This window comes from Hakea prostrata, chromosome 6 (assembly GCF_041222555.1).
Source record: "Hakea prostrata isolate BN-2017 chromosome 6, UWA_Hpros_2, whole genome shotgun sequence".
Classification (NCBI taxonomy): domain Eukaryota; kingdom Viridiplantae; phylum Streptophyta; class Magnoliopsida; order Proteales; family Proteaceae; genus Hakea; species Hakea prostrata.
Window position 1 is genome coordinate 28,089,495 of NC_142605.1, and position 26,766 is coordinate 28,116,260.

Sequence of the window (26,766 nt, forward strand, 5' to 3'; positions counted from 1 at the left end):
CTGTGAGAATATTTACACCACAATCGCCATAAAGAACCAACAGTTTGTAGCTCAAGTCATGGAAGATCATGAACCCCTCAAGATAAGCCATCTGGCATCACTTGCAGCAGAGTGGACTAAATGGCCTGATTGCACTCAAAATCAAAAAACAGCACAAAGAATGTTTGTTAAAGCATTAACTGTTCAGAACCCGCAAAAACATATAATATATTTACAAGATCACACACATCCTGTTCAGAATGAATACTCGATTTTAACTTGGTTCATTCTTCAATGTGAAATCTACGTCCATGGTGAAATCCCCAATCAATTATGTTCTGGGGAGAACCTTTATTATCTTTAAATAGAGATGGTAGTGTACATGATGTAGTATTTTACAATGAGTAAAGTTCTACAGAGAATGGGAACTTTTATAATGCTTAGGACTATTAGTCTTTATGTTATACTAAAAGACTAATATCCGACCACCACCACCACCCAAGAACCGCCTACCCTTGCAACAATCCAACCAGATGTAGTATTTTACAATGAGTAAAGTTCTACAGAGAATGGGAACTTTTATAATGCTTAGGACTATTAGTCTTTATGTTATACTAAAAGACTAATATCCGATAACACATCCCATCCATCCACCCAAGAAACCTGCCATACTCCTTTGCAACAATACCTAACCCCTTTTATATATGGTTCCCGTTCTGAATACCTAACAAGCTCCTAAAAGCTGAGTTGCTACAGTAAAGTACCCACGTTCTTTTCAATGTAACCGAAGGTAATGACCAAAAAAAATAAAAATGTAAACCAATTTCTCATGTTTCAGTTTTCAACGACTCTGAATCAATGGATACAACTGCCTCATCACCCCCTGAAGTTGGTGCCTGACCCTTGCTTCCTGGACCGATCATCTTTACTTGTTGAGCTGAGCTGAGCAGATAAAGATTTTCTTTACCATCTTGACGAGCTACCAATGAAATAACACAAATGCAGCAAGTTAAGATCAAAATATAATTATGAACAACCAATCAACATCTTACACTATAAAGCATCCTACAGATTAATCATTCGGGTTACTTACTGCCAAGGATCATCGTCCAGAAACATCGTGTACCCTTCATCATCACTTCATCAGTGAACACAAGTTGTCTTTTGTCTGTGTCACAAAGCTCTCCTTCACTTTCAAACGTATCTTCCAGTTCAAATAATAAGTTGATCATACCCTTCCAATGCAGCCAAGTCAACAACCAGAACAATAGGAATCCCTTCAATTTGAACCTTCAGAACCACAACATCCACTTTATCTGAACAACTATCAGATGAATGACCTAAAAATCTATAACCCCCCGGGGGCCATGTTTCTAAATAAAATATGGGCGCATTGTGCATCTTGGTTAACAAACAAGAGGTTCTCACATACCTTGATAAGACTCTGGTGGAAGAACCACAGTAACTCTGCTGTCTTTGACTCTCCTTTGGTGACACCTGTAGCGAACATTATTTCTGTTCCTTCGAGGCCTTGAGAGATCTGATTTTTGTTCTGAATCAGCTCCTGAACCAGCCGGTGGGGTAGATCCACCGATGGTTCCAGTTCCACTGTATACACTCATGGGACATGATGGTGCCTTCTCTGAAGAACCTGGGATATCCGGTACAATTACCAGATTTATCCCAATCAACCAGGAAACGGTTGCAACCTTAGGTATCTTCCCTCTGTCTACATGATCAAGCATCGAACTGTTGTTTAGCTTTGATGCGTCCATGGTAGAAAAACTAGGAAGAGCCAAACATGTAGCACCAGTTTTCCAATCTCCCACGGACTCCTGAAACAGATTCGGGGAGACATCTACTTATGGAGATTGTAGCCAGCCCCCCATCCGTCCAAGTCTTGGAGCTACAGCTACTGCAGAGGCTGCCCTTGGATTCTTGCTGTTTCGTATGCCACAAGACCTGGCTTTCATTGCTTCGGGCTTCAAGACTACCCATCTGCATTAGGTCATGGGACTGAGTTGATCCAGGATACCAGTATACTGAGGCAGCAGAATTAGAGGCAGTTTCTGCATTAGAGAACAGGGAACTCTAGAACACATCCAACACAGTGAAGGTAGAAAGGAAAGACAACAGAACAAAGCGTATCTCACCAAGGACAAGGGGGTCTACTGGTGGTCTTGGCCTTTTGTTCTTTGCTCCAACTGAATAAGTCAAGTTTGAAGGAACAGAAGCAACAAAAGGCTCAATCTCCCAAGGAGAAACCCTCTCTGGTCTTTGGATAGGAGATGCAGGTTCATCCCATTGAACCTGGAAAGACACAACAGTTTAAGAATGCAAGTGTTAAAAAGAAACAAGAATTTCAAACAACATTGTATGCAATAAAAGAAATTCCAACCTTCAAGATCTCCATTTCCTCCACTGGGAAGATACATCTCCAACCTCTGCAAGTGTAGCCAATTCCTGTCCTGGACTTGGCTGGTTCATGTTCTTCAAGAAGAGAAAAACAACAATGAAGTAAGCAATCTACTGAAGAAAGTGAAGAAAATAGAAACAAACAAAAATAGACTGAGAAATACTAACGGAGGAAGGCATTTGTTAGCATGTTTGCAAAGAACAGAGAAGCCGCCATGAATGCTCGTGTCGGGATGCAGTTAAAATTCTACTAAATTGAAATTCTCCAAAAACTAGGCTAACTCTCTAACAGGTAAGTAAAAATAATTAAAACCAAATACTCTACAAATCTAACTTCTAAAATAAACAAAGAAGTCATCTCCCCTAAATAACAAATTTCCTAAAACTCTCTCCTGGTATAAACAAACCTGATATCTCTCCTGGTAAATCATTGATCCGATATGGGAAAGCATCCTCTATATAATTGATTATCTGGGAAAGCATCCTCCATATGCTTGGCACCATATCTACGCGGATATACATTACCTGAATTGATAATCCAAAATAACACAGTTTGTCATAGTAACACATGGATAAAGCAAATTTCTATAACAAAGAATGAAACCTAAAGGAAGAATGAAACTAGATTTTCTTACCTACCGTTGCTCAAGTGGATGAAAACAGAAAACAGAAGAAGACAGAATGAAGGAGACGGAGACCTTATGCTTTGTCTTTTTGGGTAAAAGCACAGACCTCATTCACATAGTTAAAATAAAACAAACAAAAATAAAAATACAAATAGTTTATCCAAGAAAAATTGTTAAATGCAAGTCCATCTCACATTTGGGACAACCTTGGTTTCATGAAGGCCTGTCGATTACCAAGCTTTGTGTCATATTTATATTCTCTCTTAACCATTTTTAGCCATTACAATGGACTCCAAAACAATTGAAACGGAGCTCAAAATATTCTAAACGGTCCCCAAAACATTTGAAACGGTACTTGAAATATTCTTGCTTGACAAAATTAATGTTATCAACAATACTAACCTAACATATCTTTTACTTAACTAGCATAATTTCACGTGCATTGGGTTTTTTATTATTTTTTGAAATAATGGAATTATATAAATTTTTTCTTAGAGGGTCATAGATTAATGATCAAGTTTACATTATCTATTTTTCATTTGTGTTCTTAAAATTTTAAACATTTATGAGTTATTTAAGTTGATTGATGTAGTTATTATGCACACTTTTAGGGAGGGATGAAATATAGTGAGAAACTTTTTGGTTATAAATAATATTTATGAGGGGGGTTGGTGAAGATACATAATAGCTAGGTTTGGGTGAGAGGGCGTTAGTTGAAGAGGTGAACCTCTTAAGAAAACCTCTTTAAGGATTGATGGGACGTTTTGCCGGTGGTGTGTTAACGGCTATTACTCGGGGGTGGTTTGAATGATATGTTCAATGAGGAAAAGATAGTTGTTATGGTAGAAATGTATTTTTCTGTAGTGAAAGAACATACCATAAATGAATTAAGGTTCTATTTTTATATAATAGTATGTTCTATTTTTATATAATAGTATGATAATATGATTGTAAATCATGAAATAAAAAGCACCCATTGGGTGATACTCACTCCAACCTTGCTTGTTTTCTTTCTATAGTGTTTCAATCATTGGTGGTCTGTATGAAATCAATCCAATCAATGACGAATGGAGGAGGGAACATGTCAATAATGGTTGTAGTATATTATATGATTCATGACCTGCTATTGTATAGATAATGACGTATTTTTTAATTGGCATGCATTTAATGAAGATTAAAAATTTCTTGAAACAACCAACGGGGTTAGTTCAAGTGGTAAGCAACTTGGTTCGCGCTTAAGCAAGGTTCCGGTATCGAATCCTTGTGGATGCAAAAAATCCCCGCTTGGAGACTCACCCACCATAGCCAGGTGTGCGACGAGGGTCGAACCGCCGGTTTATAAAGTAGTTGTGAAGGTGTTGTAATCCAATTATCCGATATGGGAAAACATCCTCTATACACGCATACAATATAAGTACTAAATGAAAAATATCGAGAGAGCATCGATAGAGCATGCATGTAAATTAAATTACTAAAAAAGGAGATAAACAAACCTGATATCTCTCTTGGTAAATCGTTGATCCGATATGGGAAAACATCATCTATATGCTTCACACCGATATCTACGCGGATATAGAGAATCTGAAAGACAACAATTATATGATAAGTCAACCTAAAAACTAAGATCTGAATATCCTTGGTAGTGATGGAATCTAAAGAAAGAGATGGAACCTAAAGAAAGAGACCGATGAAGATGCAGTACGCACACTACGAGGACCAAATGAGATAGGAGCTGCCAAAGACTGATGCAGACGCGATAATCTACCTCGAACAATGCAACCTTACGTCCAGACTGATGCAGACGCGATAATCTACCTCGAACAATGCAACCTTACGTCCACCGGCTGCATCCTGTCGTATCTCAAAATGATAATTTATAGGTAGGTCAAGGGAGAGAGTGGGTATGATTCTCACCTGTGGGGTCCATCCTAACGCATACTTTCGTCTGTGAGAAAAAAATCATCTGTTGTGGACAGCAATGTATTAGGGCACATGTAATATACTAATTAGAAGACTAAGATTAAAAGACTAATTTCAAGAGAAACGACCCTTTTAGATCCATTTAGGTATACTTGCCCATTTTTAAAAAGCTAGTTGAGATACTCTTAAAAAAAATAAAATTCTAGTAATGATGTAAACGTTAAAAATTGAAACACAACATTGCAATGAAAAACATAGCAAATGAACTAAGGATTGTCTACAAAAAAAAAAAAAACACGGGATTACCTGCTGTAGATGCAAAGATGTAAGATGTGGTGAAGTAAGAAAAAAAAAAGGAGAAATAATGTATGGAGAGTGAAAGTTTTCATTCCTATGTGAACTCTAATATTTATAGACTCATGGTGGCTTCTTTCCCTTGAGACTTGCACCTCTAAAGGTGGGATTAATGGACCTTTGTAGATTTTGGTTTAGAAGCTGGCAGGTATATGTTAAATGTGCCTTAAAACTGAGTAGGAACTAGTGAGGAATTGGGTGTATTGGGGGCAATAGTTGTTGCGGGTAAAAGAGGTTGGTTCCTCACTTCCTCATAATGTACTAATTGATGTATTTTTTTCTTCTTTTTCTTCTTTTTCTTCTTTGCTTAATATAATGATCATTTTAGCGGAAAAAAAAGGGCCTTAAAACTGGATTTTTTCCCGCAGAATTAGTCTTCTAATCTTAGCCTTGTGTTTAGTATATTATATGTATCACTTTATGGTGGTGCACTGTAGAGGCTTCCCCCCCCCCTTCTCGTAGGTAAATTGAGTCAGTATTTGGGTGCATTCTATTTATGTGAAGGTCCATTTATCACCAAGCAAGGTTTGTGCCGCCTCTGCAGTTGTGTTTTCTCCGTAGGCCAATTTGAAGCCCTATAACTGTTCATGGGAAACCCAAACTATTTGGCCCCTTTCTCTCCCGTTGTTTATCTCTCCTTGGTGTCTTGGTGGCCTAAGAAAGTAATAAAGCAGGTGGTGTGTCGATGCAATCACAATCTATAATAAAGCCTCTACAGGAGTGGAGTTAGGATTTAACTTTGTGTGGGGGGGGGGTCCAATAATGAAACCTCATGGGAAGAGGCTAAAGTGCTAGTATTTTAAACAGAGGACTAGAGTGGTCTCTCTAGAAAATTTTCAAAAAATCAAGGATGGAAGGGAGTAAGTGCTCGTATTTCACAAATGGAAAGAAGACTAGAAGTAGATCTCTAGGCAAATTTCAAAATTTTGGGGGACAAGGAGGGGCCACGGCCCCCCTTGGCTCTAGGTAGGATAGCTCCGCCTTGAGCCTCTAGAAGGACCCAATGAATTGTACATTCGTTGTAGTTGTTCTCTTTAATAGTCTCCTTGCTAAATAAACATTCCAACTTGTTTTATTTTAGCTATAGGAAAACAGTTGGGGGGGGGGGGGGTAATGTTTCCAAAGAGGCTTTGATTGAAACATTTCATAGAAACAAAATAAAATAATTTGTTTTGAGAAGCTCCATTGATGTGTATATAGAGCTGTTATTCCAACGGATTGTCATTCTTGGTAAGCAATTCTCTAGGAAATCCTAGTTTTTCTTTTTCACAGTTGCATCCTAGTCTTGTGGTATCACCTTGCCTATAGGTGTAAGATCAGGAGAAAAACTTCACTGAAGGAATTCAAAGACTAAACAGAGCTAATGAAGAAGCATCATTGACTGATGAAGTAGACATAGTCTCACTTTGAAAGAAAACCCAACTTTTCAGGGTAAACGAGAGGGAGAGAAAAAGAAAGAAACACACACACAGAGAGACAACTTAGCTTTGTTGGCCAAGAGGAGTTGGGGTAAAACTTTTTCATTTTCCTTTTTTAGGTAGCATAGTTAAGGTTAAGTTGATAATATAGTAGTATAGAAGTGATTTTTATAGAAAATACTAATTAACCAATGCTGTTTGTGTTTTAGTCCAATAAGAATATAAGGATAATAATTTTGTTGGGTATTGACCAAAAATTCTAAAAGACAAACCACTTATGGATGGATTTGGAAGCAAAATCTAAAAGTTATGGAACCCTACGTTTTTTTCTTCTTCTTTTCTTTTCTTTAGAAATGAAATTCCTATGTTATGAATGTAGATTTCAACTATTCATTTACATCCTTAATTCATAACGGAAATCCCTATGTTATGAATGTAGATGTCAACCATCCATTTACATCCTCAATTCATAACGAGAAACATTCGATCAATCTATATTTTCAACGAAGATCATAAGTGGACAATCATAAGTGGTTTGTCTTTTTGAATTTTAGTTATGGACAAAGACATCCAACGGAAATGAATTTTGTCTTTTATTTGTGAAAACCATCCAACGAAGCTTATTTTCAATACCCAACAAAATTATTATCCACTTATCTTTGGTAAGCTTATCTTTGTTTCATAACTAAAAGCTACTATTTTCAACGAAGATCATTTCTACGGACAATCATATTCATAGGAAAAACCGTTTCTCCACGGCAACATATTCATCTGGAAAATGGAGTTGTAGCAGCCAGGTATGGAGGAAGGAAGTAGTGGACAAATGGGTTTTTTAAGTTGTGAGTCTTGGAGTTTTTGATTGGGTTTTCACAAGTGGGGCTGCTGTGCACAGAGGACTTTTACCTGAACTTAAGCATAGATGTTTGCCCTCTTGTGAACATCTAAGTACTTAGAATCATATGCATTTGTCTGCAGAGAAGCAAAATCAATAGGTTGAATGTGACATTAAATACTCATTTGTCTTTCCCTATGCTTATTTCAAAATGCCATTTGGTTTTTGGAAACATCAATTCACCCAAAAACCGGATTCACATCCTTTGTAATTCCTTTCCCCACAATTCCCTGTAATTCCCTCATGGGATTGTGCCATGTGGCATTTAAGTAATCCAATGGTTATCCAATTTAAACTAAATTTGAATTTTATTTAAACCCATATATAAATTTGAATTTTATTTAAACTCTAGTTTGTTGGGTAACGATTGGATTACTTAAATGCCACATGGCACAATCCCATGAGGGAATTACAAGGAATTGTAGGGAAAGAAATTACAGAGGATGTGAATCCCCAAAAACCCCATCAATTCCAGTATAATAGGAACCGAAATGAATGAAGAGATCAAGCTAGAACCCTTCATCAACCAAATTCAAGAATTAATAAACTTTAATTCATTTATTTATTTCTGATAGGTACACCCTTTAATTTGTAGACCAGCACAACACATAAATGATGAATTTCATAAATTCAAAATCAATAATAGCTTTAGAATGTATAAGATATGATCAATTAATAGTACCAACGTACCAATATTAATTTATCGATGAGTCAGGAACAAAAAATGTCAATGTGTTCACCACAAATAAACATTTGACAATCTGGATAACTCACATCAAATGAAACCCAAATAGTATTCCGGAGAAATAAAGGGTTGGTTCCCATTTTCCATTTCCCCTTCCTGGCAATTGTTCTACCATCTGTTACTACAAATCTTCCTTCAACTTGTTTGGGAAAGCCATTAAGTTGGTGCTTGACCTCAATTATTTTATAGGCCACCACCAGTCCATATATAAGGCTGACACAGTGCTCAATACAGCACACTCATCGATGGGTAACTCCTGCGTAATTCTTCTCAAACTATAATTGGTAGCCTAATCCACTCAATTCTTGGGCAGCTCATTCTTTTCCTGGGTGTGTAATTCCTACGAAAAAAAAATGTGTAAACAAGTTTGAAATAGTGGTAATCAAGAAACAAGAAAAACACTTACTATAAGTTCATCTTATGGTTCATCTAGAGGTCCTCCATTATCTCCTCTCCAAGTACTCCTCTAGAGAAAATCTTACAGAAGATAACGGTGTCTCTTGCCTTCAATCCATTCTCTTTCACGTACTTGTTCCATCGCCTTCAACCCCTTTTCTTTCTGTATACCGATACTTTGAACCTTACTCTTGAACAGGTTACACAACGATGGAAGAGAATATTTTCATGATACTGGATTAACAGAAAATTACTACATCACACTTAGTCAAAAGGATTCTTCCTTTTGTTTAGGTACGGCAAAATCCTTCATTGCAAATTCTTTTTTTTTTTTTTTTCCTTTTAAATCCTAGACACTTGCCCTTCCTCCACCGCGCTTGTCTTCTTGGCTCAAAATGCCGACACCAGAGAGGTTTTCTGGTAGCAGTCAGCATAATAACTTCAAATCCATTGATCAAATATTCCATCGTCAATGTCGGTCGGAATTTCACTTTTCCAAATAGACAGGTTGGGTATGAATACAGAAAATAGAATTTAATGACACATTAACCTAATATCTACCTAGTGATTGGTGAAGAACTCATGGATTTACCTTATTTCTTTCCCAAATACTCCTCTGGAATTAATTTTATAGAAGATAACGGTATATTTTGCCTTCAACCGTTTCTCTTGCCCATACATGCTCCATCCGCGGTTGAACTCAAAGCTTTTGCAGTATTGCTGCTGCCAATGAAATCTGAAGGTCCAAAGCCAATGGTATACAACAATAAGCGCAATTACAATAGGGATACAAGAAAGAAAGGAAAAGAAAAAAAATATATAGATAAGACAAAACAAATATGGAGATGTCTATAAGGAAAGGAAAGTAAAGGAAAGAAAAGGAGTAATCTAATTTAGATCCGGGGTTGGATTGTTGTCCCTTTTAGATTTATAGATGAAATATAATTTCAGCTCAAGGAGTCATCTAATGTAATCTCAAAGTTACCACACATAAGAGCACAGACGAAGACACACACATGCACTAAGAATTTGACTTCTAATTGAAAGAAGAAAAAATATTACAGACACACTGATGTAAATTATAGCTGGGAAAAAAATACATTAAAAGCAAATATACAAACCTCAGACCGCATGTCCTCCTGGTAAATCATTGATCCGATATGGTTGATTAACTGAGATGCAAAAAAATAACAATCACTTAAAAATAAGAGTAAATTAAGCATGTAACAGAAGGAAAAAGAAAAAAAGAAATAGAATGCTTAAACTTAATGTCTCAGAGTTTCCATTAGCAGGCGCTGACGCTGAGTAACAGTAAGTATAGGGTGCTTCAAACAGCCAAAACAGATCAATTTCAGGCTGGCCGATTATTGGAGTTTAAATAAATGGATATTGGACTCTAAAGGTTCTTGACAGAAAACTGGAAACATGTATTTAATTTTCTTTTAACTGAAGTACTCAATTCGATTTCTTAGAACTTTTTTCAGATCAGGTGGTTTAATTTATCAAAGGATCAGAGCTGAACCTGCTGCATTATCAGCGGAAACTCTGAGCACAGTGTCTGACGCCCATGATCATCAAATATCCTTTCCAGAGTTTTGTCATGAAGGGCAACAAAGGTTATCTCAAGCATGTCGAGACCAGCTTGATTTGCAAAAGTGAAAACTGGTAAAGCCTGCAAATATCATACAACATAGGTTATAATCCCAGTGATAACTGGAAGGCAGATTAAACTGCATAACCATGAGCAATCAACAAAGATCAAAATCACATTGGACAAACAGAAGAAGAAATATAGGCAGTGCAAAAGAACTTATTCGCATCAAAACGTAAATGTAACATCTCAAGGATGCTTCTCCTGATTTATTTTTACATTGTTCTTATCATGCCATATATAGATAGACACATTAAAAGTAGACAAACTCTCCAACTCCACCAACTCCATCCCTAACCTTATCGTTGCTGAAGTGGAAGAAAACATAAAAGAAGACAGAATGAAGGAGACGCAGACCTTATGCTTTGTTTTTTCGGAAAATGCACAGACCTTATTCACATAATTCAGATACAAGTCGCTTTTTAGATGCTAAAATAAAATAAATAAAAATACAAATACAAATCATTTACCCAAGAAAAGTTGTTAAATCCAAGTTAATCCCACATTTAGGACAACCTTGGTTTCATGAAGGCCTGTCTATCACCAAGCTTTGTTTCACATTTATATTCTCTCGCGAACATTTTGTACCCATACATCGGATCCCAAAACAATTGAAACGGAGCTCGAAACATCCTAAGCGGTCCCCAAAATATTTGAAACGGTACTCTAAACATCCTAAGCGGTCCCCAAAATATTTGAAACGGCACTCTAAACATTCTTGCTTAAAAAAATTGATGTTATCAACAACATGTAATGCAGCTTTAAATTCACAAATCTAGCTTCTTTTTTTTTTCAAAACTAACATAATTTCACGTGCGTTGGGTTTTATTATTTTTTAAAATATAATGTAAGTATGTCAGTGTTTTCTTTTAGGAGGATAACAGATTAATGATCAAGCTTACATTATCTATTTTTCTTTTGTGTTCTTTAAAAATTTTAAACATTTATGAGTTATTTAAGTTGATTGATGTAGTTATTATGCAGATTTTTATGGTGGATGAAATATAGTGAAATTTATTTTGGTTATAAATAATATTTATAGAAGAGAAATAAGGGAGGTTGGTAAAGATATATAAGGTTTGGGTGAGAGGGTGTTAGTTGAAGAGGTGAACCTCTTGAGAAAACCTCTTAAGGATAGATGAGACATTTCACTGGTGGTGTGATAATGGCAATTACATGGAGGTGGTTTGAATGGTATGTTTATGAGGGAAATGTAGTTGTTAGGGTGGAAGGGCTACCATAACTGAATTGAGATTCTACATTTATCAGTTGTATGATATTGATAGTATGATATGATTGTAAATTTGCATGATATGAAAAACGGAAAAAAATTGTCTGCTGTGCACATCTCTCTGCTGTGCACAGCAGTGCACCACCGCCACCATGTGACATGTGTTTTATTCTAAATAAATGGTTGAGATTAAATGGCTGGTTTTAGGGTGAAAGAGACCCATTTTTATGATCCGTTTTTGCCAAAATCCACCATTTCTAAAACCCAGTTCCAGAACTGTAACCCACGATTTTTTCCCATCTTCCTCTCACCCCCTTTCTGGCATTTATGGTTCTCTCCCATTTGTCAAAACCTGATTAATTAAAACTCCAAAAACTCTCTTCTCTGATATTTGTTTTCTTCCTTTTGCTGACCTATTAAGAAACAATCTCAATGGGAAAAATAGTTGAATGATTTCATATGAGAGAACCTCAAATATATAGGCAGCATACATCCCATGCTGTTAGGTAACTATGAACAAGAAAAGAAAGATATGAACATAGAAATACAATACATGGAAATGTTTGTATGTAAATATAATAAATGGAAATGTTTGTATGAAAATGATTTAATAGAAACCTAATCAAGCCAAAGCCAAATTAGGATATTGATAAAATGGAAGGATGAGATGGTATGGAAAGAATTATAATGTAATGAATGATGAATGGAAGGAATTCAAATGAGAGGAGTGATGAATGGAAAGAATTCAAATGAGAAAATGAAATGATATGGAAAGAATTCAAATGAGAAGATGAAATGATATGGAAAGAATTCAAATGAGAGGATGAAATGATATGGAAAGAATTCAATTTAGAGACAATTAGGGAAATGATGAAAAATCATCCTTATCACGCCTAATATGACCAAACTAATGAACAAGCCCATTGTTTGTTCCATTGTTTAGGTTTTCAAACTGAGATTCAAGGGTTGGGAAAAAATTAAATCTCTTTTGACTCTTTTGGATTCTCAATTAGGTTAACAGGGAAACAACCTCCACTCATGGTAGCATTTTTAATCCCAAATTAATTATTACAAACAACAACAATTCTTTGAAGTCCTCCAAGAGAAGAAATCTCAATAGATTTCAGAATTTGTGCTTAAATTTTCAGAAAAACTAGGTTCCCAAATTGCTTTAGTGGATGAAAATAAGAACATAATCCTTTGACAAGTTAAGATTTCTTGTTTTCTCAGTCTCTCTTCCATTTTGAAAATCTGTAAACAATACTTGCCCTTACTATAGTATGCCCATTTGAGTGCATACCAAGTGATTCTTGAAGAAACCAACTCAGCCACTTGGGTATTCGCCGGAAAACTAAATGGAGGAAAGGTAGATGGAGCAAGAGATCAAGAGACGGAGGAAAGTGAGTGAGGGAAAGGGATGGGAAACGTGGTTTTGTACTTCTTGACCCGGGTTTAGGGTGGGGTTTGGCCAAAACGGGTCACAAAAATGGGTCTCCACTAAAAAACCAGCATTCTGATCTCCACCATCCATATAGCATAAGACACATGTCGTACTGTGGTGGTGCACTGCTGTGCACAACAGAGAGATGTGCACAGCAGACGATTTTTTCCCATGAAAAACACCCTTTGGGGGATACTAGCACTCCAACCTTCTTTGTTTTGTTTCTATTAGTAAATTTTCCTTTTTTGGTTGTGTTTTTCTTCTCATCTTCTGCTGTTAATGTATTTGATTATTATGGAATTTGACCCAAAGACTAGCCCTAGCTCAACAACTCCAAGCACAATATATTGGGAATCATGAACAGTCTTTGGCTCAGCTATATTTCCATCCAGGGAATTGATGGTTTCATGTCTGAATGTGTTTTTCTTGAAAGCAAATGCTAGAAGATGATGGTAATCCCTATAATTGTCTTCCTACAGCTTCCAAGGATGGGTATTGACTGTTTTGGTGCTTAGAGTTTGCAATATAGATGTTTTAGTTGAACATGAACACCCTAGGCCCTTGCCTCACAGTTAATGTAATGCAGGGAGAAGATGCCTTTGTGGCTTAAAGTGTATCCTCTATAAAGCAAATTTTGTAAGACATGACAATCACTACAAAGATCAACCTACAAATCCTAACGAGAGGCAGGCGGCACAACTTGGTGCTCACGAGTTCGTGATCTGAACTGCTCTTGGTATATATATTACCACATGCAAACTCACATTAAAGTGGTGGTTTTATGTTAACGAGAAAGTACAAGCCTTGTAACTGGCTAATTCCCTTGGTTCTATGCGAGCCACACAACCACATGACAAGGTAGTCGAAGGATTTAATGGTAAGATGTTAAGTTCAAGTTGCAAAGGGGATTTGAACATTATCGATTTGACTAGTGCTTACGCAAACTACTCTAACCCCAAAAGTAATACAGTATCATGATTCATGAGTAATAATAATTAAGAAGGACTCTCTAGTCATCATCATTGATAGTACCCACGTACTATTTCACACCAACATTGAGTATGCTTCACTTGTCACTTAGTCAGGAACAAAAAGTCTCAATGTGTCTATCACCGACAAACATTTTATAATCTGTATATCTCACATTTCCTTTAGGTCATCCTTCCATTTCCTCTCTTCCTGCCAGTTGTTTTACCATCTCTTGCTTCAACTCTTCCTTCAATGTATTTTAAAAATCTTTAAGTTGGCTCTTGGCCTCAATAATTTTGTAGGCTACTAGTCCTTTGGGATTCCACAATACCCAATACAACATACTTCCGAGGGGCCTCTTGCCCAATTCTTGGTATCTTTATCCCCTCAAATCATGGGGCAGCTCACTCTTCTCTTGGGTGAGTGTTCCTACAAATAGATGTTAAACAAGTTAGAATACAAATGCTTAAAATAGTGGCAGTTAGAAAACAATGAAAACACTAACCATAACTTCATCTTATGGTACGTCTACAGGTTCTCCATTTTTCTTCTTATGGGTGATAGTATATGTCCAATTTTCATCCTTTGATCCTCCCCTGATATCCTTCTGGAGTTGACCTTAATAGAAAATAAAAATATCCTTCACCTTCAACCCTTTCTCTTTTACATGCTTGCTCCATCCATGTTGAACACAAAGGTTCTGTTGTGCCTCCAGTAAAAACCCCTAAAGGTCCAAAGCATACAATCTTGTCTACAAGAGTCATATTGAATGGACCAATTCTTTCAGGAGCTCAAGCGAAGAAGTGTGCAACTGCACTCTTCTTTGGGATTGCAATCCTATTAGACTTTCCAACATCTTTAGCACGTAAGTATTTGTGAAAAAGCTCTTGGTACTTGGCTCTTCTTCTCTTGGTTCTTTTGCGATTGTTACATAGTTGTTGTGAGTTCACCTTCCTATCCGTTCTAATTTCTTAACTTGTTTCCTTTGAATCTATGAAATAAGTCACCTTCTCCTCCCCGGATACTCTTCTGGAGTAAACCATATAGAAGACACAAGTGTCTTTCGCTTTCAACACTTTATCTTTCACATACATGCTCCATCCATGGTTGAACACAAAGCTTTACTGTACCTCCAGTAACTGCATCTAAAGGTCCAAAGCCAATGGTATCAAACATGTAAGAGCAATTATAATAGGGAAACAAAAAAAATAGAGAAGTCAATCCCCAACAAATTAACTGGAAATGTTTCCCTGCTCAACAATTGCAGGGGCAAAGAGAAAGATAAGCAACTAAATACTTGTATAAAAGAAGGTTGGAAGACTAATCTCTTACATTGATCTGTGGTGAATTGACCCTCTCTATCTCTTACATTGATTTGCGGTAAATTGGTCCGGCTGGATCTAGCTTCTCAATTTGACACATTTCCTTGTTGACCAATTCATCAGCTTTTGGTTTGAGAGTTTCAGCATCCTTTTGAAGGATTTCGCTCGAACTATCAGCCAATTCAAATTCCTTTGACTTAAGTGTACTTGCAAAGAAAGTTCCACTAGGAATCAACAATTAGTTACTTCCTAGTTTGTAAAATACAAGGAAATCAAGAGTGTTCATCGATAGATATATTGTAACTTACCCAAAGGAAATGAACTCTCCGACTTCCCTCCAGCCAAAAAGCTATGCAAATAGAGTTATTTGGGGATGAAATCTCTCGTTTTCTTTGCTGCTCCAGGTATGCCAATTTTTTCTCCCACTTACTTTCCCGTTCAGCAAACTATTGGCATACCAGTTCTTGCATCTCACCATGCAATCTTTTTTCACACTCTTTCAGATGGATAAAGAACAAAAAATAAGTATTGACGTCATTCTTGAATTGAAAATATAAAGAATCCTACTACATATCCAAGCCTTCCAAATCTCAATCTAACATCTTGAGGTTAGGATCTGCACTATTGTGCGTACGTGTGCATGTGTGTATAGGAGCTATTTTTTCAGTAAAGCACATACATGATACACCAACTACATAGCCAATTCCCAATAGTCAACAACATTAAGAGTTATGCTTTTAGGGTACTTTAAGAACTAGTTTATCTACTGAATGTTTTACATTATATTTGTTCTTTTACTTTACATTTACAGGTGTGGAAGAGATAATTGCTCTAAGACATAACATTCCACCATCTTATTTCATCTCCTTCAACCTCCTCCTCTCATCTCGCTTACTATTATCTGAAATGTTTGAAGAAATTTTGCAAGAGCATGAATGTATACCACAGAGACACCAAGAGATATCATTTCAAGGAATAGGCACTTGGAGTTGGTGCTGCGCTGTTCTGAATTGGCCGAGGGTATTGTTTTATCACCTCGAGAGAATAAACCCAAACATACATCTAGCCAAAAGAACTGGTTGGATCAAGTCATCCCAGATTCAGCTATATCTTCTCTAGTTTCACAATGAGGGAGGGTGGATTTTGACATCATGTGCAAACAACAATGTTAAGCTCGTTATTATTTGACTATTTAAATAACCTGAATATGTAGATTTTTTACAGACATATTTCAATTTACTAAATAAAACCCAAACTCTTTCACATCTACTACAGTCAACCAACTGCCAAATAATGAACTCATATTTTACAATGCTACTCAGTATTGACAACAACAAGAAGAAGAACTCTAATGGGGAAAAAGAGGAGAGAAAATTACCAAATATATATGGAAAACGTATCCCTGCTCAACAATTGCAGAAAAGTAGAGACAATAAATACTTCCACAAATAGGAGGAACATATTATTGCTATTGAATACTTACAAGAATAGACGCAATAATATAATATCACAAATAAATATGATATCACATTCAACCTAGTTCGCTGTAAAAAAAAATGCAAATTCCAGAATGAAAAACAGCACCACAATAACTGCTGCCAAAATATTGCCTAATGAATGTGGATACATTATAGTGGTGGTTTTATGCTAACGAGGGTGTTTAAGCCTTCTAATTGGTTAATTCCCTTGGGTCCATGCAAGCCGCACAACCACATGACAAAGGTAATTACAGAATTTAATGGGAAGACATTAAGTTCAAGTCACAAAGGGGATTTGAAAACGGCCACCAATCGATTTAGCCAGTGCCCATGCAAACTACTCCAACCACATAAGGTAGTATAGTATCATCATAAAATAAAAAAAAAGGGGACTCCCCAATCGTCATTAAAAGTTTCTATTTCAGTTTACCAAAAAAAAAAAAAAATTTCTATTTTAATTAGGATCAAGACGTTATATTTAATGGTAATTTACTACCATCTTTCAATAGATAATGCCACATTCACTTCCAATGTTGTTAATGCTATACCACTTCAATTAGGGTTAATTGTAGGCCGATTACAATAATTGCTGCCAAATAGTGACAAAAGAAGTACTATAGTGAATACTGCTAAAAATTTGCATGTAATCTTTTTAAACTAGCTACTAATAACATATCTAGAAATGTCAGACACACAGAAATATAATAAGTGGATGGATTCAGGAATAAAAAGTGGTATAAGAGATTCACCCACCCCAACTGATTAAGAATGTCAAACACAGAGAAATATAAATTTTATTAGGCCTGATAAGGATGATTTTTCATCTTTTTCCTAATTGTCTCTAATTTTAATTCTTTCCATGTTATTTGCTCCTTTCATTTGAATTCTTTCCATTTTATTTGCTCCTCTCATTTGATTTCTTTCCATTCATCACTCCCCTCATTTGAATTCTTTCCATGCCATCTCATCCTTCCATTTCATTAGTATCCTAATTTGGTTTGATTGGTTTCTCTATTAAATCATTTCCATGTATTGTATTTCCAAAAAAACATTTCCATGTTTTATATCTTTCTTTTGAGATTGTTTCTTAATAAATCTTGAGAAAACAATGACTAAATAAGAAGAGATAAAACAAACCTTATCATAACCTGGTAAATCATCGATCCGATATGTCCACGTGTTCTTTATGCCCATGATTAGTTGAGACAGGAATAATATAATCACTTCCATGAACCTATAATGGATGATGTGTGATCCACGTATTGGCCAATCAAAACCAGCGAGTACTGTGGTGAGCCAATTTATGAAATTGTTTGGTTCCATAACTATCTAGTTTCTCATATTCTGCAAGACAACAATTATAGGGTTAACTCAATCAAGAAAATAAGATCTGAATCTTCGATCCTATATACAGTAATTGACACTAATCTCATTCTTCCAAGGAAAATGCCAACAGAAAAGTACGGTTTCCAACTCAATTGACTCTCTAATTAGCGCTAAATGAAAAAGGCCAATCTAGTATCCAACTTCACAATCTCAATCTCAATTATTGAATAAAAGTAAACATGGATGCAAATACATGAAACTCAAGACAAATATATATACTTTACAACTGAAACCATATCTAATTCAGTTTAGCTACATGAAGAACTGGAACTGAAAAAGATAAATTATATTCTAACACTTCATCATACCTGAAGAAGAGGAAGAAGAAGGAAAAATAGCAGACTAAATGAATCAAAAGAATGGAATAGCAACAACAGAGATAGGTGAAACAAAGCATGAGATAGCCTAACCTTGAAACACTTGATATATATAGGCTAGGGTTTGATGGAGGCATAACGGACCCCAAAACAACACAACCCAAAACGCCGGTTGACACTTGACACCTACACAAAAACAGCAAATCTGGGAGTATAATCCTCTGAGGTGAAATCGTGGGTGTATTTTGGGTTAGGGTTGTTTGGGCCTCATATGGTGAATTTCGTTGTTATTGGGCTCAGTCTTATAAATATGGAAAGTCTTAAACCTAGATGACCTTTTTTTTTTGGTAAGGTAAACCTAGATGACTTAATTATTAATGGATACTCCCGTGTCTCAGGTTTGAATGTCTTATGCTCCTCTATCTTTTCCATTAGGTAATTCTGTGCTCTTTGACCTAAGCATGGCTGCATGAGATCGCTACTAGCTTCTATGAACTATACTAGGCCTCCGGTGGTCTAAGTTGCGAGCAACTATATATTTCGAAATCCTAACCAAAAAAATAAACTACTAGAGCAAAATTGAAGTGCTACTCCAGATACTCTACACCGCTTGAACAATTATTCATTGTTGGATAGTAATATAATCATTTATTCATTAAACGGTAGGATGATCCTTTTTTGGGATTACCTCCCCTGCAAGAAGCACAATATGTTGCTCTGGTGGTTTTTGACCATATAAATAGAGGTGGGACCAATTGAGTTTTTGTTTTATTTATTTTTAATTCAATATTTAATTAGTGGACTCTATTCTTATTTATGTGATTAAAAACCGTTAAGAAAACATACTATGCTCTTCGTTAGGGAAGGTGATTTGAACTCTTTCTTAAACCCTACATCCAAAATTAGAAAGTAAAATGAATTTATTTCTTGGTTTTATTTTTTTCAAAACCTATATATGGATATATGTGTAAAAAAATTATGTTAATATTCTCTCATATTTACCAAAGAAAAAATACACCAAAACTGAAGTAGGACAATAGGATCCTACCCATGGCTACACAAGCAATGTATTAAGGTTATTAAGGTTCCCATTTGTGAACCCATATCGATCCTATGGTGATCCTTTCCATGTATATGAGCCCACAATGGCACAATGTATACACTATTTGCCTTTTTGGTAACCTGAGAAGGTCAAGAAACTGAAGAGATAAGTCGAACAATGATTTGAACATCTTCATATCATATTATTTCAATCTAGATTACACATCTACCCAAGATCTTGCCAAGATCCCTGACATGTTACAACTTACAACTGGTGATATTACATTCCTATCAGTTACATATCTCTACTTGATTCCTACAAGTCCAATGCTAGATTTAAAACCAAAACACTGAGGCTCTCCCATCTATACATCGAAAATCTCCTCCATAACTTTATAATGCTGAAGAGGCATGTGAGAGTATTTACACCACAATCGCCATAAAGAACCAACAGTTTGTAGCTCAAGTCATGGAAAATCATGAACCCCTCAAGATAAGTCATCTGGCATCTCTTGCAGCAAAGTGAACAAAAAACAGCGCAAAGAATGTTTGTCAAAGCATTAACTGTTCAGAACCCGCAAAAACATATAATATAGTTACAAGATCACACACATCCCGTCTATCCACCCAAGAAACCTGCCATACTCGTTCGCAACAATCCTAAGTCCTAACCCCTTTGCAGTATGGTTCCGTTCTGAATACCTAGCAAGCTCCTAAAAGCTGAGTTGCTACAGTAAAGTACCCACGTTCCTTTTAATGCAACTGAAGGTCACATGAAAAAAAAAAGAAGTAAACCAATCTCTCATGTTTCAATTTTCAACGACTCTGAATCAATGGATACAACTGCCTTATCACCCTCTGAAGTTGGTGCCTGACCCTTGCTAACTTCCTGGACCGATCTTCTTTACTTGCTGGGCTGAGCAGTTAAAGATTTTCCTTGCCATCTTGACGAAATCCCTATGAAATAACATAAATGCTGTAACTTAAAGTTCAAAATATTATTAAGAACAACCAATCAACATCTTACAATATTTAGCATCCTACTGGATTAATATTTCGGGTTACTTACCGCCAAGGATCATCATCCAGAAGCATCGTGTACCCTTCATCATCAGGGAACACAAGTTGCCCTTTGTCTCAATCACAAAGCTCTCCTTCGATATCAAACATAACCTTCCAATGCAGCCAAGTCAACAGCCTGACAAACAGCAACAGCAGCGGAGTCAGGATTCAATATTGGGGGTGAAGACCAGAAGTCCAGATTGGGAAAGCACTAATGCTTTTTAATTACATATATTGTATGGGCCCTTATAAGACCCATTGGGGGTCCCTCTCTCTCTGGTCTAGCTTCGGATAGGAGATGCAGGTTCATAATCTGGAAAGACACAACAGTTTAAGAATGCAAGTATTAAAATTTCTTTTTGGTGAAAAAAAAATTATTTTTGAATGTGTAATTAAATTTAAAAGGAGATATCATATGCATCTTAATTTTAAAATAAGATAGAATAAAGTAATACCATCATTTTCCCAAATAACATAAATTCATCAAATTCTAATAAACCCATCACTCAACCTAGACCCAGTTCATCACTATTTGGAATTTGGAAACCCATCTAGGTTTGGATCCAATGCAATGGTAGAGTTAATGCTATAATACTTTTAACTAAGACCATGGAACAAGGTTGGGCAATGATCTACCCAAGAGCCCCATGATATCTCCTTCTCTTGCAAATCTGATGTGAGACAAGGAACGAAATAGGAAAATAATGTCAGCTCGACCAAGATGTCAGGTTAATTGAAAGCAATACAATTCAAGGTTATTTGTAGGTCTTATCTCAACCAAGACCCAACAAGTTTTCAATAGGTCAGTCATGCTAGTAGTTTTGCCTAAGAGTTTTAAAAATTATCATTAATTACCATTTTGTGGCAGAAGCCTATCTGTCACAAACAAAAAGCTAACTTGCTCCAACAGAATTTATAGAGGTATCTTAGGTTTTGATCAAATGATGTATTTTAAAGGTGATAACGAAGAGGAGTTAATAGAAGAGAGATAAGACAGATGTTTACAATTTTACTTTTCTAATTCTTAAAGTTGATTTAGGTTAATTGTATACTTTCTACTACTAAATTATGTATAGAATGAAGCCTGCCAGAGACAATGTATGTCTTAACCAACCATCATAGGGCCCGAAAACTCCTATCTTTGCCTCATCAAAACTAAGTTTATATAAACCTATAACAACCGACGCCAAATATTGACAAGCGTAGGCAATAATATGATACCACTGCTGATTACTTATCTAGTAGTAGTAATATATTATCACTCTTTAGATGATTTTTTATATTGTGACATGGTGTCTTTCATGACATCCTTTTTAGGATAAGTGATCAATATACTAAAAAATAATAATAATAATAAATAAATAAAAATTACAAGACACCCAAAAAGGGCGAGAAGAGAAACTTTGGTATGGGGTTGACGGGGTGGGAAAGGTAAGGCACCAGCAAACTGGGGGAAGCCATTAGGGTAAAGGTTATACACTCAAAGTGGGAACATCAAAGCAACAAGGAAAAACAATAAGACAGTTTCAAATGGAAGAACCAGTATTGAACTGCCAATTTTGATTCTATTCTTAAATCAGACAGACCCCAAAAAATAGGAAACACCCTAAACTTGTTAGGGTATAAAATAGATAATACCCAACACATATTTATCAACTGGCTGTTCTTCCACCTTCCCTTCTAACTTTTCCCATGAACAAATATTGCAAAACATATTAGTGAAGACAATCTACAAATAAAAACGAGGGTGACTCTAAAGGCTTCTTTACAGGCAAAAGCCGGAAAAACAATTTTCTTATGTAGCCATACCCCAACAATTCTTATTGAACATAATATTTTTCGATAACACACAAACACTTACAATCATTTCTTGTGCAGCTTCATTTACTATGCTTCCATCTTTCCTTGTATGAGTGTCCTTAAATAGTTCAACCATAGAAGGTTCCTCACCATCTGGATTTTGCATACGTTGAACAAGCATGTATGAGTAATTATACAAGGGGGGAAAAGAATAATAATAACTTATATTTCTTAGTAATTACACACTAGAAACTTACCAACTCTTCTTTTCTTCGGGCGAAGCTCTTTCTACCACTTGTATGAGGCATAGCTTGCCTTGCTCTCCTTCTATTCTTTCTAGATTTTTCCTATCATATATTCAACTCATCTTAAGTTTGAGATAACCCATATATCTACTTATTTGTTTGATAAAAAGAAATCATAGACATTTTACCTGCCACTGCTCAGAAGTCCATATCTGTATGAGATACGCCCACTGTTCTTCCGGAATTTCTACAGGATCAGTAGGACGAGGAGCATCATGTAAATTAGAATATGCCTTTCTTGTCTTCATATACAGAGAACATATGTAATGTTCGGATCAAGCCATCCTAGGTTCAACCACAACTTTTTGTCTGGCTTCTCAATGAGGTTGGATGGATAATCAAACAATCATGTTTAATGGATTACTATTTAGAGACGACAATAGAAAAAAATTCTACTAAACCAAAAAGCAACCTCTTTGTGAAAGCAGGTTTAGGTTGCATAAATTGTGACCCCTCACCAAACACTCCAGTGGCATGGGCCTCCTACACCTTTATGCCCTTTATACACACTGCTTAGCTACTCAAACCAAGTTCTCTAATCTCATGCAATCAATAAATGGATCATATCATGAACTTACATTTTTAAAGTCAATGATATACATCAAGAAGAACAACTCTAATAGGAAAACAAACAAAATTGAGAAGCCATTCCCCCCAAATGATTAAGGAAATGTTTCCTTGCTCAGCAATTGTAGAGACAAACAGAAATATAACAAATGTACTTAGAAATATAACAAATGTACTTACAACGCAGAAGTGGTAATATAATGCCGTAGCTAAAATATAAACAAATAGACACACTTTCATATTACTTAGGTTATTTTTTGTATCAATTTTCATTCTCTACTATGAGAATTTTTTTTCTTATTTTAAATTGTTTGGTATCTATTATCATTATTTTTTTTATTTAAAATAATAGAAAATTTTCCAAGGATAAGAATTCATTTTCCTCATTTATGTGTGGTTTACTTGAAAATTTTAAGTTAAGATAGGGTACAATAGTAAATACACATTATATTATAAAAACCACTCTTAAACCCTCTCTCAAACTGTAACGCAAGCTCTCAATTCCTGCAAAAATTCCCAACTCTGAACTTCTCAAACCCTCTCTCAATCCGTCTCAAGGCTTCTCAACTCTGAAGGTTTTGCTACTGTTACTTCTCTTTTTCTTCTTTTCCTCCCTTATTCATATGATAACAACGAGAAAGGTAGAGACGTACCAATTTTTGAGCCAAAGGATTTACACCAGTGAGCTTGCATTGTGTTACAACAATCTTCTGAAGTTGATCGACCTAGCTGTGAAAGAGCTCTTTCTGAGTTGTTAAAAACTCTGAAAAGACTCTGCACAGCTCCAAGGCTTGCCTCCTTCTGAATTCTCAAACCGCAACCTTGCCCGAGAAAGAAGCACAACTCAGAGTCCTCAGGGACTCGAAGAAGATGATCACTGTTGCAGTACCACTGATAACTCATTTCAGTTATGCAAGAACAACAGTGGAGGAGCAGAGGCGTTCATGCCTTTCAAGGGTTATTCTGGTTTTCCAGCACAACCCATGAATGAAGAGAAGGAGGAGGCCTTACCAGGAACTGGGATTTCTCTTTTGACTCTTGTACTTGAAACTCCTGCAACCAAAGCAAGCTCTTGTATAAATCCGAAAAAAGCTGATGTATACATAATGACGTAGTTGTTTAATTGGCATGCATTTAATGAAAATTAAAAATTTCTTGAAACAGACGAATCCTTGAAAAGTAGTTGTGAAGGTGTTATACCTCTCATACAGACATAATTATAACTATAATCCATTAGATGTAAGAAATCTTGTATCCAGTGTTGGGTTGTTGCCCCTTCTAGATTATAAAAGAAATATAACCTTTGGCTTAAGGACTAATCCAATTTCATCTCAATATTACCACACGAACACGCACACACGAAGTTATACATACACAAAGAGCTTGACTTCTGGTTGGGCATAAGAAAAAAGAAAAAGAAAAAAGAAAAAGAAAAAAGAAATCTCTCATACACACATACACACATACAATATAAGTTCTAAATGAAAAATATCACAGACACAGCATGCATGTAAATTCTAGCTGAAAAAAATTTACAAAAAAAGGAGTTAAACAAACCTGATATATCTCCTGGTAAATCATTGATCCGATATGGAAAACATCCTCTATATGGTTGATTATCTGGGAAAATATCCTCCATATGCTTGGCACCATATCTACACGGATATACATAACCTGAATTGATACTCCAAAATAGCACAGTTGTCAAAGTAACACATGGATAAAGCAAATTTCTATAACAAAGAATGAAACCTAAAGGAGAATGAAACTAGATTTTCTTACCTATCGTCGCTGAAGTGGATGAAAACAGAAAAGAAAAGAAGACAGGAAGAAGGAGACGCAGACCTTATACTTTGTCCTTTTGGATAAAAGCATAGACCTCATTCACATAGTTCAAATACAAGTCGCTTTTAGACACTAAAATAAAACAAATAAAAATACGAATCTTATTTTTTTGGTGGGTATAAAAATACAAATCGGTTACCCAAGAAAAGTTGTTAAATGCAAGTCCATCTCACATTTGGAACAACCTTGGTTTCACAAAGGCCTGTCGATTACCAAGCTTTCTATCATATTTATATTCTCTTTCGACCAATTTTTAGCCATAAAACGGACTCCAAAACAATTGAAACGGAGCTCAAAATATTCTAAACGGTCCCCAAAACATTTGAAACGGTACTTGAAACATTATGCTTGACAAAATTAATGTTATCAAGAATACAAATCTAATATAGCTTTAAATTCAGAAATCTAGCCTTTTTACTTAACTAGCATAATTTCATGTGCATTGGGTTTTATTATTTTTTGAAATAATGTAATTATATAAATGTTTTCTTTTAGGATGATCATAGATTAATGATCAAGTTTACATTATCTATTTTTCATTTGTGTTCTTAAAATTTTAAACATTTATGAGTTATTTAAGTTAATTGATGTAGTTACAAGGCATATTTTTAGGGAGGGATGAAATATAGTGAGAAACTTTTTGGTTATAAATAATATTCATAAGGGAGGTTGGTGAAGAACATAATAGGTTTGGGTGAGAGGGCGTTAGTTGAAGAGGTGAACCTCTTGAGAAAACCTCTTAAGGATTGATGGGACGTTTCGCTGGTGTGTGATAACGGCTATTACATGGAGGTGGTTTGAATGATATGTTCAATGAGGAAAAGGTAGTTGTTATGGTAGAAAGGTATTTTGGTCTAGTGAAAGAACATACCATAACTGAATAAATGTTCTATTTTTGTATAATAGTATGATAATATGACAGTAAGTCATGATATAAAAAGCACCCATTGGGTGATAGTCACTCCAACCTTGCTTGTTTTCTTTCTATAGTTTTTCAATCATTGGTGCTCTATAAGAAATCAATCCAATCAATGGAATGGAAGAGGGAACATGTCAATAATGGTTGTAGTATATTATATAATTCATGACCTGCTAGTTGTATAGAAAATGACGTATTTTTCAATTGGCATGCATTTAATGAAGATTAATAATTTCTTGAAGCAGCCGAATCCTTGAAAAGTAGTTGTGAAGGTGTTGTACCTCATACAGACATAATTATAACTATAATCCATTACATGTAAGAAATCTTGTATCTAGTGTTGGGTTGTTGCCCCTTCTAGATTATAAAAGAAATGTAGCCTTTGGCTAAAGGAGTAATCCAATTTCATCTCAATGTTACCACACGAACACGCACACACGAAGTTATACATACACAGAGAGCTTGACTTCTAATTGAGAAAAAAGAAAAAAGAAAAAAACTCTCATTCACGCATACAATATAAGTTCTAAATGAAAAATATCACAGAGACAGAGCATGCATGTAAATTCTAGCTGGAAAAAAAAAAAAAAACTACAAAAAAAGGAGATAAACAAACCTGATATCTCTCCTGGTAAATCGTCGATTCGATATGGGAAAACATCCTCTATATGCTTGACACCATATCTA

The 26,766-nt window shown here is 35.7% G+C and overlaps 1 protein-coding gene and 2 long non-coding RNA genes across 9 annotated transcripts; all 3 read right to left on the bottom strand.

The window, feature by feature from the left end:
* Positions 1-519: 519 nt before the first annotated feature.
* Positions 520-3,229, bottom strand: LOC149013049 (auxin response factor 9-like). Of its 7 annotated transcripts, none has more exons than XM_089159396.1 (6): positions 3,034-3,229; positions 2,802-2,919; positions 2,378-2,469; positions 2,133-2,289; positions 1,073-2,021; positions 520-958 (listed from the first exon to the last, which is right to left on the bottom strand). In XM_089159396.1, exons 2-5 carry the CDS (start codon positions 2,914-2,916, stop codon positions 1,765-1,767), a joined length of 621 nt encoding a protein of 206 aa, XP_089015522.1. In that variant the 5' UTR covers positions 2,917-2,919; positions 3,034-3,229; the 3' UTR covers positions 520-958; positions 1,073-1,764. The 7 variants fall into 7 exon arrangements, with proteins under 7 accessions (XP_089015522.1, XP_089015521.1, XP_089015523.1 ...); XM_089159395.1 differs by having other exon boundaries at positions 3,030-3,229; XM_089159397.1 differs by having other exon boundaries at positions 2,563-2,919; positions 3,030-3,229.
* Positions 3,230-9,354: 6,125 nt separating this feature from the next.
* Positions 9,355-10,776, bottom strand: LOC149013050 (uncharacterized). Its single transcript, XR_016173901.1, has 4 exons — positions 10,695-10,776; positions 10,268-10,417; positions 9,867-9,917; positions 9,355-9,481 (listed from the first exon to the last, which is right to left on the bottom strand). It is a non-coding gene; the product is annotated as an uncharacterized LOC149013050 (long non-coding RNA).
* Positions 10,777-22,709: 11,933 nt separating this feature from the next.
* LOC149013051 (uncharacterized) lies at positions 22,710-24,505 on the bottom strand. Its single transcript, XR_016174143.1, has 3 exons — positions 23,969-24,505; positions 22,877-22,935; positions 22,710-22,790 (listed from the first exon to the last, which is right to left on the bottom strand). It is a non-coding gene; the product is annotated as an uncharacterized LOC149013051 (long non-coding RNA).
* Between the last annotated feature and the right edge of the window lie 2,261 nt (positions 24,506-26,766).

Excerpts from the sequence above, each read along its gene's own strand:
- LOC149013049 (XM_089159394.1), bottom strand. The coding sequence starts at position 2,964 with ATGTGTTACTATGACAAACTGTGTTATTTTGGATTATCAATTCAGGTA. Across the intron at positions 2,470-2,801 it reads TTTACCAGGAGAGATATCAG|AACATGAACCAGCCAAGTCC; the intron begins GTTTGTTTATAC and ends CTCTTCTTGAAG. Across the intron at positions 2,022-2,132 it reads AGTAGACCCCCTTGTCCTTG|TATACTGGTATCCTGGATCA; the intron begins GTGAGATACGCT and ends CTGCTGCCTCAG.